The sequence below is a fragment of the Cryptococcus depauperatus genome, chromosome 4 (genome assembly GCF_001720195.1).
Source record: "Cryptococcus depauperatus CBS 7841 chromosome 4, complete sequence".
NCBI classification, from domain to species: Eukaryota; Fungi; Basidiomycota; class Tremellomycetes; order Tremellales; family Cryptococcaceae; genus Cryptococcus; species Cryptococcus depauperatus.
In genome coordinates this window covers 2,027,981-2,041,477 of record NC_089471.1, presented here as the reverse complement: position 1 = coordinate 2,041,477, position 13,497 = coordinate 2,027,981, and the positions used below count along the sequence as shown (strand labels likewise).

Below are 13,497 nucleotides of genomic sequence, written 5' to 3'. Positions count from 1 at the left end.
AATTATTTGATCCCGTATCAATCCTGTCATGTGGGAAATTCCACGTCAGCTCTGTCTGTCGAAACTCATCTCTTTTTAATCTCTCATTCTTTTCTATTCTTTTCAACTATATCAACACAATCAATTTATGCAAAGCATCGTCAATTTATAGCAATCCATGTCTGCTCCTTCTTTATCTCCTCTACACCCATACGCATTTGCCTAGCTCCTCTCCTTCCCTTTGGGAATACTACCACGAGAGGCAAGCTTACTAGCCGTAATGGAATATCCACGCTTTAGGTCTAGACAACCTGTGTTTTCACTTTTCTCCTCTGCTTCTTTTAGTACTCTACAGAGTATGAAGAAGGGAGTAGAACCAGAGAAGGGGAAGCCGGCGCTGCATCTTCCACCCTTAATTCGCCTTGACTTTATGGTGTATCCGAGGACTAAAAGATGCTGACATTTATTGATGTGTGTTTAAAGTATGTTCGCTATAAGTTGCTAAACAAATATCAGTCGTGCATTTAGGCGGTCAGTTTTGACTCTATAATAGTCCTGCTGCCTGTGGCTAAAAGTGTAATGATGAGATAATGTACGTAATATAACATGCAAATGCAAAACAGAGAAACACTATGGATATAGTCAAGTTGAGATATTTAAGATAATGCGCCTTTAAACTAAAACTCTTGAGACCTATATCGTTCGTATGACTACGTTTGAGTTAATTGACGAAACACCTCATTATATATCGAGATTCTTCCAATTTCCTCTTGAATCCTTACGCACCATGCTCACACATCTTTGATCTTGTTCGACTTGATTTCTTTTGGTAATCTTTCTCTACTTTTCTCCAACATGCTCAAGCCCATTCCTACACCTTTATGCCACTCATCTTGGTCTTCAGGTCCTCCCAACATCGCTACTATAGTCTCTACAAACCACTCGGCTTTCTTGACATAATGAATGATCACCGTGCCACCCCTTTCCTCAGGATCATTCAAAAAGCGCGATTGGCGTGAAGGACGAGAAGTATAAAGACGGTTGATTTTTTGACGGATGTTTTCAGTTTTGGAGAATGTCTGTCGTTGAGTTTCATCCAGTTTTTCCAATCTTTCTTCTCGCAAAAGAGACAAAGGCGATCCCTCGACAAGCGCCTCTACTTGCTGACCCGCCGACAAGTCATCTGCCAAGGGGCGATATGTGACGCCAAACTTGGAAACAGTAGAGTACGCATCGGCAGAGTTGGGTCCACCCCGTTGGGCAATGGTAGATGGAGGTAAGCCCGTTGAGTTTTCCTGGCGAACTTGTTGAACCATTGACGGATACAAAAAGCCGTGTGAGTAACTACAAACCAAAGTATTTGCGTATCAGTAAGTTGCAATAAAAACTCAAGTAGAAACATTAAACATACACAGTTCCAGCTCTTGGATGGTCATATATCCAGCAACGATCCGAATTCCAAATGATTTTCTCTTTATCTGGATGCATTTTCATCCACTTAGCTGTGAGCTTGTCTTCCTTTCCTTTGATCATGCGCTTGATAGCAGGGGTGGAGTGGATATATTGAACGAGATCATAAGAAAGAGCATAGCATTCACCAGCCATGAATTTGTTCTTTACGAGATCTGCACAAGATGTAGTTATAAAGAGTCCCAGCAACATGAAACATTAGCAGACTTACAACCCCAAAAAGATTTTTCCCTTGGTGCAACTCTAAGCCTCTTCTCCAACTCTGCGAGCATGATAAAAGCATCATCGTCCGCCTTGGCCACAAAATTAGGCTTGCGCTCACCCTTCCACACGGGCGCGTCCAACTTTTCCTCTGGCATATCCAATTCTTCTCGTTTGTCTTCAGCAAATGCTGATGGCGACCGAGAATGAAAGGGATATTCCCAGTCTGGTACAGTGGCGTTCTCAGCTGCCCAGGAGAAAAATGTATAAGTTTTACCGCTATTCATGTTTTCCTCCATGTCAAGGAGCACAATATCATTGAATGCTACATCCCACTGTAAGTGTTATGCTCAGCAATAGAGGAGATGAAAATACCTTCTATCTCCAACTGTATTGCCTTTTCATACCTTTTTCTGGGTCTGCCCATGACGAATCTCACCCTAACTCCTTCTGTCCCTTCCCTGCGACTTCTCCAGTGGCTAGCATAGCTCTGTCTGATCAATTGTCTCCTCTCCAATCCTGAGTCTGTCGTGAAAATACCAATGAAAACGCCCACCGGCGACAAAGCAGCATCTAATTCTGATTGTGGTGTTTCATAAGAGAAAGGTGGAGCTGAGTGGGGTTTGTATGGCCAATTAGGATGTTCATGAGTCAGCGGGGCAAGTTCGACATAGTGACCTGATGAATGTGGATTTGGATTTTGCAATGAGTAAAGAGTGGGATATGATTGGGTGCAGTATTGCCGCCATGGAAGAGGCTCTTTGTCGGGATTGAGAATATACATGAGCGCATACGTCAAAGTGATTGCAAAGATAGCCAGGCCAATGAAGAACAATGACTATATCTCATGAGCTCATGACAATCACCAAACTAAACTTACAATACTCCAAAGCCTCGTGGGAACAAACGTCCATATGCTTGTCGGCCGTTTACTCCCCAAAACAGTCTGTCCTCCTCTCTTTGTCTTCAAACTTCTTACACTCCCACCCATCAACGTCTCCCTTTCTCTTTCTCTCCTGATCTTTGAGTTATCCACTCTACCGCCTGTCCCTGGCTTTAAACCTACCCACTCCAACAATTGTCCCCATCGCCTTGTACTGGCGAGTATAAGTCTGTTGTATTCAGAGCTACTATGAAGACGCAAAAGACGTGAAATCGAACCACTAACTTTTGAACCGACCGATGTGGGACGGGACCATGTTCTAGAGTGATAAGAGGGCGTGGACGTTGTAAAGATTGGAGGTAAATCTTCTTCAGCACTGGATCGACTTCCTGAACGTCCTTGCCAGGCGCGCGAAGAGGATGTCGATGTACGGGGACTACCGTTTGGCCCGCTTGTCGGAGGCATGGAACCAGGTGATTGTCCAGATATACTCGAGGAAATCCCGTTGCTAAAATAATCCGCATTCAGATCTGAAATTGAACGATGAGGGGAAAGAACGCGGGACGCTGATGGCGATGCAAAAGGCGAGGAAGGGACAGAGAGAGGTAAAATGTTGAGCGGATCTTGTGGCAGGGGGGATAGCCCTGTACTGAGCGACGGCGAAGATAGAGGCATTGCATTCGCAATAGGTGCAAACTCCTCCAGAGGAGTATTGGGTGTAACGTCCACCTCTGGCGTCTGCACGCCTGACTGTGGCCCACCTAGGCCATCATCTTTCCGACGTAGAGCTGACATTGTTCAATTCTACTTTTTCTCTTTCTTGCATTCAAACGCACCTGCAACTCTCTCGTCGGGATCGTCCTGCTCTCTCTCGTCGTCGATCTTTGAGGTCTTGAGCTCTGAGGGAAGTGCCAAACGGGTCCGGCTCAGCCAGCTACGCCCAATCGTACTCGCAAGTGGCCGTGAGCTTGCAGACGGAAACTCGGGCAACTGTGTTCTTGTCTTTGGCGAGGACAGCGATGCGCGCCTACGTATTATCCCAAGATCCTGCTTTGGCGTGACAGGACTGTATTCCACAGACGTCGAGTAAGTCTCTGGGACGTCGCTAGAGGTTCTCTCGAGGAGATGGTGGTAGCAGTTGGTGTTGACGCCTATTGCTGGACAGCCTCGTCGCGGATGAGCGCTATAGCTATGTTGTATAATCCCGTCAAGTTGTTGAGGCAAATTATCCATTACCTTGCCTTAAGGATAGACTCTGTGCTCTCTCTCCTGCTGCAGACGGATTTTTTTGTTGGATGAAGATGGAAGTAAAACATCAAAATTAAATGACATTTTGGTATTTTTAATCTATGATATATCTTTGGTAGGAGATGCATGTTTGTTGTTTAACAGCAGCATTCCTTGCCATGACCAGTTCCGTCCATCTCATCCTCACTGCCATCCGTCGAGACCACTGCCAGCGACCAGATGCAAGAATGGTCATTTGCTGCGCAAATTTGCTTCCGCGCCATTTCCCTCCACACAGTCCATAAAGAGGAACCCTTCCTCACAGACAGGATGCATGTGGTTGAAAGTCCCAGACAAGTTGCTAGCGTCTCGGACTGGGACTCTGTTGGGGTGTCCATGCTGGTAGCGCCAGCTTGTTCGTAGACGGCGGCGTCCTGGGCGTCATGATACCTAGTTGGGCAGCAGTATTCCCCTGAGCGGCTTGCATCCTCACGACTTGCTCTCCCACTCCGCCAGCAAAGGCGCTGGGCACCAGCGGTCTCTCGGTTGTGCCCTCGCTAGCAGTGGCGTTGGGTGGCTTAAATCCAATTCGTCTCCCTTCGGTCCACATCTCTTCCATGATGTTCTCAAACACTCCCTCAGACTCATAGTCCTGCCATAGCTTGCAAAGCAGCAGAGCATACCGTGCGTCTTCTATCGAGTCATGCGATGCTGTCTGGATGTCAGTGTGAAGGAGATACCATGCAAGGAAACGGAGTGAGAGCTTGCGTTGCCGAGACGGAATGGTGTAGATCAAGACAGTGTCCATGACTTGTTCTGGCGGAACAAATATATCTATAGATGATCAGCAGTATTGCTTGGTAACTGTCATCAAGCGACTAACTGATTGTTCGGAAATCTTTTGATAAACCGTGCCCAACAAAGATACACCCAAGATCAACCACTGTATCCCATCAGTTTCGTTACAATGTCTCATAAAGTAAGGCTCACATAACCTCAATTTTTTATATGCTACCTTCAGTAGGACAAGAGTATGTGGTGATGTATTTGGGTCCAAATCCCCAGGCTTGATGCCGCTAAATTCTGTCAGGTAATCGACTACCTCCACGTTTGTCATTATATAATCGTCGATAAATGGTTTGCCTTCATTTTTACCCTCCCCACGAAGTACAGAAACCCGCGCCAAAGACATGTGTGATGGCCGCAGTATGCTCTTCGTGCCGTCAGAACGAAACTCCATCTCCTCCTGTTTCACTCGGATTAACAAAAGTTTTTTATCAGAGAAAAAAAAAGAGGATGTACTTGCTGAAGAGCGACAAACTCTGCGTCAATCGCGACTAGCATGCCTTGGTGAGGCATTTCATTCTTTGCCAACACCTTGTGTTTGATCATGTTCTTCTTTCTCTTCCTAATGAGAGATCAAACATTAGCCCAATTGGGCTTTTGCAGATGAAACTTACCAAGAGATGCAGTGATCTTTAAACAACACCTCACTATCCAACTCTTTGGGTAACCGCTGCAGATCAAGCAGCTGCAAAGAATCTGTCCTTTCAAGAATGACAATCGATGGCGTTTTCCATGAACCATTGAAAGAGAATACCTCGGAAGAGGGTACAGGTCGAACGAGGAAATCATTAAACAAAACCCATTTGTCCTGGCCATTCGCATCTTTTTCAGGCACTGCGATAACAACCGTAGATCAGATACTGCAAAAAGCAGAGAGGAGTAAAGAGAAGAATACCAACTTTTAGCAAAAGATACCAGATGTGCTGGCGTATCAGGAGTGTCTTGGATTTGAACCACCATCGCTCTCACCTCATACTCTATTCCTTCACGCACTACCATCTTGTCAGGAAAGAAGGTCCTGTTCTCGTCTTTTCTTCTAAAGGGCTGATCTCCCCACCATGCGAGAATGTCACCCGTGCTCGACGTGTTGACACTCAAAATAGGCGGTAGTTCTGCTTGAAGCTGTCTTTTGGTTTCCAGAGGTGCGAAGCACTTGCATGAAGAGCAAACTGTTTTAGTGAATGAATCTCGGACGATTGAGTAATGCAAAAGGTCAGCAAAGGTCAATTGTAAGTCCTTTCACTGATTTTAGCAAGCAGTCTCGAATTAAATACAATGAGGATCCAGGCAACTCACCAGTTTCTTAGGATACACTAAGTCGACAGTATGTAGCACTGTGTCTCGCAAAGTAGTGTGTCCACAATTTTTGCAAGTATTAGCAGTCTGAGTGTGCACACCCAAAAGCTGATCAATAGCTGAAGGCCTGTCTTGCACGACCAGCTCCCCCAGAGCTGTCACACAGTCCTGATCAGATTTAAGCATATTAGTGGGTCGTAATATATCGAAATTTCTGTCATTGATGACGCTTTCGGTAGAGAAAGTTGACAGTAACCATCGGTTGAAATTCTGTATTAAAGAGCTGTACGAAGGAGACGAAGATGGGTTTGTTGTATCATCCATCAAACCGAGGGCGTAGGCTACTTTTTTGTCATTTTCTACGTCTCAACATGGCCTACGTGAAACTTGCCTTGGCTCGTCGCGCTAAAAGCTCTCGAGAAGTTGCTAGCTTGACAGTTTCGTCCTCTTGCATCACCCAGCATTCTAAACAGGAAACCTGCTTCGCATAATAAACAATGTTCTTTCTTGCAGTCTACGCAGATATGAGCTGTAGCCACTTTTCGTATCGGCACAGTATAATGAAGAGCTTGTAAAAGGCAATTGGTGTAGGAATTGAGTATATCAGTTTCAAGGCCAGAGTATTCTGTTCGATTGTAAAACCTATCTCGACTTTAGCCTGATCTCGAAACATATTGACATGGTAAAACACACTCAAAATCAAAATCTTCAATGCCAAACTTTGAATACTTGATTTCGACCTTTCGATAGTATTTTGGCACTTTCCCGTCCCCTGTATTCTCGTCTTCTTCTTCCTGCTCGTCCTCTTCCTGCAGCTTTTCACTCCGAAACCTCGGCTCATCTCTCCTCCTTCCTTTTATTCTCGCTTCTGCGGAAGGGTTTGCTTTCCTCACATATCGCTTTCCCTTGAACTCTTTTGGGTTTGGTGCATATCCAACAAAGTCAACCATCTTCATAGACCCTAAGACATTTTGTGGAATGGGTACAGGTGGATTGTATAATGGACTACTGGAATGAGCATAACAGCTGTTGGGTATTTGACTGAGAAGGGGCTCAGTGTAATAGGGCATACCGATCAAATTCAACGGCGTCGTGTCTTGCCAATTGATCTGAGCTGGAGGATCGGTGGGGTCAGGCCACTCAGGTTTTGTACCATCGTAACCATTGAATGGAGGGAGGTCGATGTTACCTGAATCATCCAGTACAGCGTTTTCTCCAATCTCATGCGTCGTACATAAATGCAATTTACCATCCGCATCACCGGCGGCAAGGTAATCTCCCCTATTGGAAAGAGTCATGCTGGTCACGTAGGTCGCTACATCCAGCTGTTGAAAGACGGTAGCGGACGGACCAAGAGACATGTCGATATTTTGAAGCATACCTTGCTGGGAAGATACCACGATGTGTGAGGACGAGGAAGGGTGTAAGAGGACAAATGTTGGACCAGAAGGAAAAGAGATAGGAGGTAAAGGTCGTAGGGCTCGAACATCATACAGCCTGATTAAAGGATCAGGCAAGGGATGGCCTTGCATGTGTGTCCAACCCCACGTTGCGATAATATTCCCTTGTACATCTGCACCACTCAGGCCACCGGTATGAGCTTGTGCCGGGTTCACATTCTGAGCAGATTTGAAGCCTGTTCGTGGGTCGAGTACAGTTATTTGTCCCGAAAGACCCGCTGCCAAAACAGTCCGGTGTAACGGAGCAAGCTTGATAACTGCCGTACTATGGTCTATCCGACGAATGACTTCTCCGCGAGCAGTATTAGCTAGTAAAAGAGATCCAGTACCCCCGGCCAAAAGTTCATGTGAATTGGTCGGATTGGGTGACATTGTCCGTAACGAGCGTATCGGATCTCTGTCAAATCGATTCAATAATCCGCCTCGCAAGCCAGGACAGAAGTGCGACAACATACGAGACAGTCCACTTGGTCATACCTCCTCGCCTTCTTCCCCCAACCCCGCCCTCTGTCAATGTCCAGACATCTCTATCCGTCACTCTTAACTCTCTAACAGCAGCCGAGCCTTGCTGTCCAAACGCGCCTGCTGATTTGTATCCATGGGCAGGGAACTGAACATTCCTTGTCAACGCTAGAGGCGAGCAAAGGGCAGAGACGAGCCCGGATGATGACCCAACCCATAAAACATTTGAAAATGGGTCTACACTTAGGGCAGTAGGATATGGTTTGGCATCAAGAGGAGTTGGAGGAATTGAGAGAAGATAAAGAGGGTTGTAGTTCATGTTAAGCCTTCTTGCCGGGACATATGTGTCGAGGCCAAGCTTCTGGTTGTGGTGAAGATGGAAAATTGAGAATTATGATATAAAGGATAATGAATGCCCGATACATTCCACGTCATCATTTTATTCCTCGAGGATGATGGCAATTAGCATATCTATTTAGTAAAAATACTCTAATTATAGCTAGAGCTGACAATGAATATGCATGTGAATAGAATTGTTTTTACCTTATGTAACAGAAAATATGATACTCAGTATTACTCAACCGTTTGGCCAGGACTTGATTTGTAAAGATGCACTTTGGTGCCAGGTCAATAAATATTTTTCTATTCCCAAGATGGGCATTAACGTAATAAATGATTTGAGCTCAAAAGTTAAATGGCTCCTCATGGATATTGGATTTTGCGAGCTATCAATGGTAGATGTCTATTCTGCCTTAGGTATTCAAGGTTCTTCCCTGGCCAACGTCTACCACAGGTTCTATATCTTGACGTTGGATCGCCATCCGACTGTTATTTGCTCCTTCCGCGACGTAGAGTGTAGCAGATGCTGTGGACAGCGTTGGTTTGGCGAATAGCGTCGGTGCCGCAGAAAGTGTTGTTACTTCCATAACTCTTTCACCTGGGCCTCTTCCTTCTTGCGACTGATCATCTGGTTCCAGGATATGGGTGAGTTTCCCAACATCAGTCGCTCTTCTCTTTTACTCCTGCTCGTTGATAGCCCTAGTCACATGCTATAACGCCACTTTTGGGTAGCATACAGGATAGTGTCAGGATGATAGAGAGGGAAAGGTGAGGAGAGTTTAGGGCACAGTGTATGCCGAGGAAGTGGTATAGCTGAATGATCGCCACAAAATCTGAGAAGATATAAGTACCTGTTGTTAACAACTCTCCAGAGATTCAATTTTAAATACCTCTCTTTGTCCATTCCAGCTACACACTTCCACCCAAGCTACACCTGGTCCCAAGTCCTTCAGTTTAGAGCCCAAGACCCATCCCAACTCCTGACAACAGACTGGCCACGTACAACCATTCAAGCTGAGTCATCCAGGCCGACCATCTGGGCTTCACTCTGATTTAAAAACTATCTTGGATGGAAATGTAAAGTGAAACGGAATGCAATAACTGAGAGATTATATAAACTTTTCCTATTCCGCCGACGATGACGTCATTCCATAATACAGGATACAACTAAAAGTAGTTAGACAATATTACATTTCCTAATTCATGTGACTTTAATTACCATTTTTAGTAATTATCAATCCTAATACAAAGATTGTAATTAAGTTTATGGGAAATTCGGATATCCGGGTCAAAGCGGTAGACCATACGGTTACAGAGATATAGCCTCAGCAAGAGCTAGAAAAAAAAGGTATAAAGGTTATTGGAATGTTGTACTTGCTTTTCTCTTTCCGTCAGAAACATGCTGGCATACAAAGCTTTATTATTGCTACTGCCAGCGTTGGCGAGCGCAGCTCCATTGCTCACTGCTGTGGATACTCTGCAAAAGAGACAGCGGTCCGAGTATGGCGTGGCTAGCCAGCAGCCCAACTTTTCGGGAGATGTGACCCAATGTCAAGGTGCGTGGCAGGTATAACTCCTGGTACAGACCTGGCTGATGGTAAAGGCTAGGTTACGCCGTGGAGGACGGCTCAGTCAAAGAGACAGATACCGGTGGTTTGACGGCCAGGCTCAACCTTCTTTCCAAGTGTCTTGCCTACGGTACCGATATTGACTCTCTGATGCTGTCGGTTGAATATGAGACGGAACACAGGCTACATGTTCACATCTACGACACTCAATTACGGCAGTATCAGCTGGGGGAGAATGTTCTTCCCCGTCCGAAGCGAAGCTTGGTTGGCAGTGATAGTGCTGGAAAGTCGGATATCAAATTTGAGTATGAGAATAACCCGTTTGCTTTCTGGGTGATCAGAAAGTCTGACGGCCAGGTTCTTTTCGATACGAGGCAGGAAGGTATGCCAACCTACAATGATGCGGCCGAGATTCAAGGAAAATGGGTGAATCATACCGTCATCAGCGCCAATCCGTTGGTGTTTGAGGACCAGTACTTGCAACTGTCATCCAAGCTACCTATCAATGCAAACCTGTATGGCTTGGGAGAGGTCGTTGTAGGTTCTCTCTTGCTTTTTTGGTGGATTTTTAACCAGGTGATCAGGCAGGAAGCGGCTATAAGCGGAATTCTAGTTGTACTGTGCAGACCATGTGGGCGCGAGAGTAGGTCATTATTTTTGCGTGGAACGAGCTGATGTTGTTGGTAGCGCTGCAGACCCATTGGACGAAAATATTTGTAAGCTTTCGATTTATGGGCTGACAGGGTGCCAGGCCGCTGACAGGTTCAAGACGGCATCCACCCTATCTATTTGGAAGCCAGGTATGACGAGGCCAAGGATACTGTTGTATCTCATGGTGTATTTTTGAGAAAGTGAGTTTAAGGGCTCTACTTGAGGTTAGGCTCAACAATTCTAGTTCTAATGGTATGGACATTGTACTTCGGGATGGTGTCATCCAATACCGAGTCATTGGTGGCACTCTTGATTTTTGTGAGCAGCGCTGAAGGGTTTAGTCTGCCAGAACTGAGTTAGCGGGTAGACATTTTCTCCGGCCCGAGTTCATACGATGTCAACGAACAATACGTCCAAACTGTCGGTCTTCCCATAATACCCCCTGAATGGTCTCTCGGTTTCCACCTCCTCCGCTGGGGGCTGAGTTCTGCCAACGAAACTTTGGCTATGACCAATCGAATGCGTGAGGCTGGCATCCCACTTGAGACGTATGTTGCATGTGTTTTGAAAAAGCACTGGCTGATGAGATTATGTATTCAGACAATGGAATGATATTGACTGGATGAGAAGTGATGTCACCTTTCTGTAAGCAGCGTCAAACTAACCTTGATGAACAGGCTACAGGGAATTCCAATTTAACCAAAACTACGGAGAAGCTGACTACAAAAACTTGGTTAACACTCTTCATGAGCGTCATCAGCATTATGTGAGCGGTCTCTCTTCACGTGAAAGCTGAGAATTCATTGTCTATACCTTAGATCCCCATCGTCGATGGCGCTATTGGACATCCACTCAATGATACTGATCGAGTAAGCATTGTCTTTTACGAGTCGCATCTTGCTGATGCCAAAACCCAGCTTGACATCTATGACAGAGGGCATGAGCTCGATGTTTGGATGAAGAATCCTGATGGAACTGAATTTGTCGGTGTTGTATGGCCCACTTTTGCCGTCTTTCCAGGTATGCCATGGTGTGGTCATCAATTTGGTTGACTCCGTTTAACATCACCCATAGACTGGTTCCATCCCAAAATGTATGACGTTTGGGAAGAGGCGTTCTACAATTTCTCTCAAGTAGTAGACTTTGACGGAATCTGGTACGATGTAAGTCTCCACAAAAATGGGGAGGCCCGTCTCGGCCTGATTCCTTGAAAGATGAATGAACCATCTTCCTTTATCAACCGTTCCGCTATCGACAAGAACACCACTCTAGAAAACACCACCGTCGTCCCTCGTGAATATGTTCTATACATCGTTCATAAGCTTTCGCTGATGTTTTACAGCTGACTATTCTGACATTCATCTCCCTAAAACTTGGCCTGAAGGTTATTGGCCCGACGAGTCTGGTATCAGCGGAAACATTGTGCGAGGACATCTCTTACGGTATTCTTGCGATGAGCTGAATTATTGTAGACTGTCAACGGAACCTTAACGTATGGTGCCAATGGTACCGCTCCCAAAAACGATGCTCTGAAGAAAAGAAATACTGTGCTTGCCGCTAGGGACAACAATTACGCCAAAATTCCATACGTTGATGTTCCTCCTTATCCTATCAGAAACCTTGCAGGCCCAGATTTGGCCGATCACACTGTTAGTCCCAACGCCACTCATTATGGCGGCCTTGAGGAATACAACGTTCACAATGTTTGGGGCACGATGGGCGGGGAAACCACTTTCAATGCTTTGGCCAAGCTCAAACCAGGGAAGAGACCATTTATCGTTTCTAGATCCACATTCTCCGGTGCTGTAAGTGTTTGACAAATAGCTTGGAGTAGGGACTCATTTATCATGCAGGGAAGGAGTGTTCATCATTGGCTTGGAGATAACTTTGCAACTTTGTAAGTTGTACATTCAAAGACAAAGCTTGCGCCAAGCTGACAGATATCAGTGCCTACATGAAACGTTCCATTCAGGGTATTCTTCAATTCAACCTTTTTGGTATTGTAAGCCGCTCAATCTAAACTGCCCACTTTGCCATTTGAGGCTGACTTAAATGGTATACAGCCCATGGTGGGGCCGGATGTGTGCGGCTTCAACGGTAATTCTGATGAGGAACTTTGCAACCGATGGATGCAACTCGGTGCCTTCTATCCTTTCTTTAGAAATCACAACATCAAGTGAGTTCAAGACCCAATCACTTCTCCTTCAAGATTGCCCTGACATCCTATAAGGGCCGCTATCGATCAAGCTCCATATGTATGGGACTCTGTACGAGAAGCTAGTATCAAAGCTATTGCTGCTCGATACTCTCTTCTGCCTTATTGGTCTACCTTATTTTCCAAAGCATCTCAGGTCGGAACGTTAGTCATTTCTCGTTGGTAGATTGTAGCAATCTATTGCTTACGCTAATTGCAGCCCTGTCGTCGCTCCTCTCTTTTACGAGTTTCCTTCATCTTCCTATTTTGACAATGATTATCAATTCCTCATTGGTCCTAGTGTCATTGTTACTCCTGTACTCCAACCGAACGAGAGTACTGTCACCGGGCAATTCCCTATCACTAATGGCGTATTCTGGGTCGATTGGTGGACTCATGGAAAACTCAACACCTCTGCAACTGGGGAAGCCACGCTTGACTTGCCTTTGGGCAATATCGGTGTCCACGTGAGAAGCGGTAGCATCTTGTTACTCTATCACGAACCTGCTTATACTGTCAAAGAAACTAAAGACGGGGGTTATTCTGTTCTTGTTGTCCTCGATGGTCACGGATCTGCTCAAGGCGATGCCAAGGTTGATGACGGTGAAAGTTTCCCTGGTATGTCATTTTGCTTCTCGGTTTATATGCAGGTTTGACTTTTGAGACAGTGGTAGAGCAAACTTGTCTCTCCTTCACCTCATCCAATTCCAAAACGTTGACATCCAAGCCCGAAGGTAACTTTTATATACCCGGAAATCTTAAGAGCGCCACCATTGTTGGGGTTTGGAACAAACCTGATGTGACTGTCAATGGGAACAAGGTCGATGATAGTCAAGTGGAATATGACGAGACTGTCGGCAGGGTCAAAATCACAGCTCTCAATGTTGATGTCAACAAGGAATTTGAAATCAAGTGGTAAGA

At 45.5% G+C, this 13,497-nt stretch overlaps 4 protein-coding genes across 4 annotated transcripts; 1 reads left to right on the top strand and 3 right to left on the bottom strand.

The window, feature by feature from the left end:
* Positions 1-770: 770 nt before the first annotated feature.
* L203_104111 (uncharacterized protein) lies at positions 771-3,766 on the bottom strand (the record flags this gene model as incomplete). Its single annotated transcript, XM_066213499.1, has 6 exons — positions 771-1,323; positions 1,391-1,604; positions 1,661-1,975; positions 2,026-2,488; positions 2,531-3,321; positions 3,370-3,766. 6 exons carry the CDS (start codon positions 3,764-3,766, stop codon positions 771-773), a joined length of 2,733 nt encoding a protein of 910 aa, XP_066069596.1.
* Positions 3,767-4,121: 355 nt separating this feature from the next.
* L203_104110 (uncharacterized protein) lies at positions 4,122-8,143 on the bottom strand (the record flags this gene model as incomplete). The annotated part of the gene is made up of 10 exons (XM_066213498.1): positions 4,122-4,594; positions 4,644-4,703; positions 4,751-5,006; positions 5,063-5,168; positions 5,221-5,440; positions 5,506-5,842; positions 5,903-6,243; positions 6,294-6,544; positions 6,596-7,759; positions 7,818-8,143. The coding sequence occupies 10 exons, from the start codon at positions 8,141-8,143 to the stop codon at positions 4,122-4,124; spliced, it is 3,534 nt and encodes a 1,177-aa protein (XP_066069595.1).
* Positions 8,144-8,740: 597 nt separating this feature from the next.
* On the bottom strand, positions 8,741-9,067 carry L203_104109 (uncharacterized protein; the record flags this gene model as incomplete). Its single annotated transcript, XM_066213497.1, has 3 exons — positions 8,741-8,846; positions 8,901-8,996; positions 9,054-9,067. The coding sequence occupies 3 exons, from the start codon at positions 9,065-9,067 to the stop codon at positions 8,741-8,743; spliced, it is 216 nt and encodes a 71-aa protein (XP_066069594.1).
* Positions 9,068-9,562: 495 nt separating this feature from the next.
* On the top strand, positions 9,563-13,495 carry L203_104108 (uncharacterized protein; the record flags this gene model as incomplete). The annotated part of the gene is made up of 21 exons (XM_066213496.1): positions 9,563-9,719; positions 9,772-10,268; positions 10,316-10,374; positions 10,419-10,447; positions 10,501-10,582; positions 10,627-10,700; positions 10,750-10,930; positions 10,983-11,011; positions 11,060-11,148; positions 11,201-11,251; positions 11,300-11,402; positions 11,457-11,545; positions 11,597-11,675; positions 11,725-11,804; positions 11,855-12,187; positions 12,236-12,279; positions 12,330-12,384; positions 12,446-12,558; positions 12,613-12,741; positions 12,797-13,194; positions 13,245-13,495. The coding sequence occupies 21 exons, from the start codon at positions 9,563-9,565 to the stop codon at positions 13,493-13,495; spliced, it is 2,922 nt and encodes a 973-aa protein (XP_066069593.1).
* Positions 13,496-13,497: the final 2 nt, after the last annotated feature.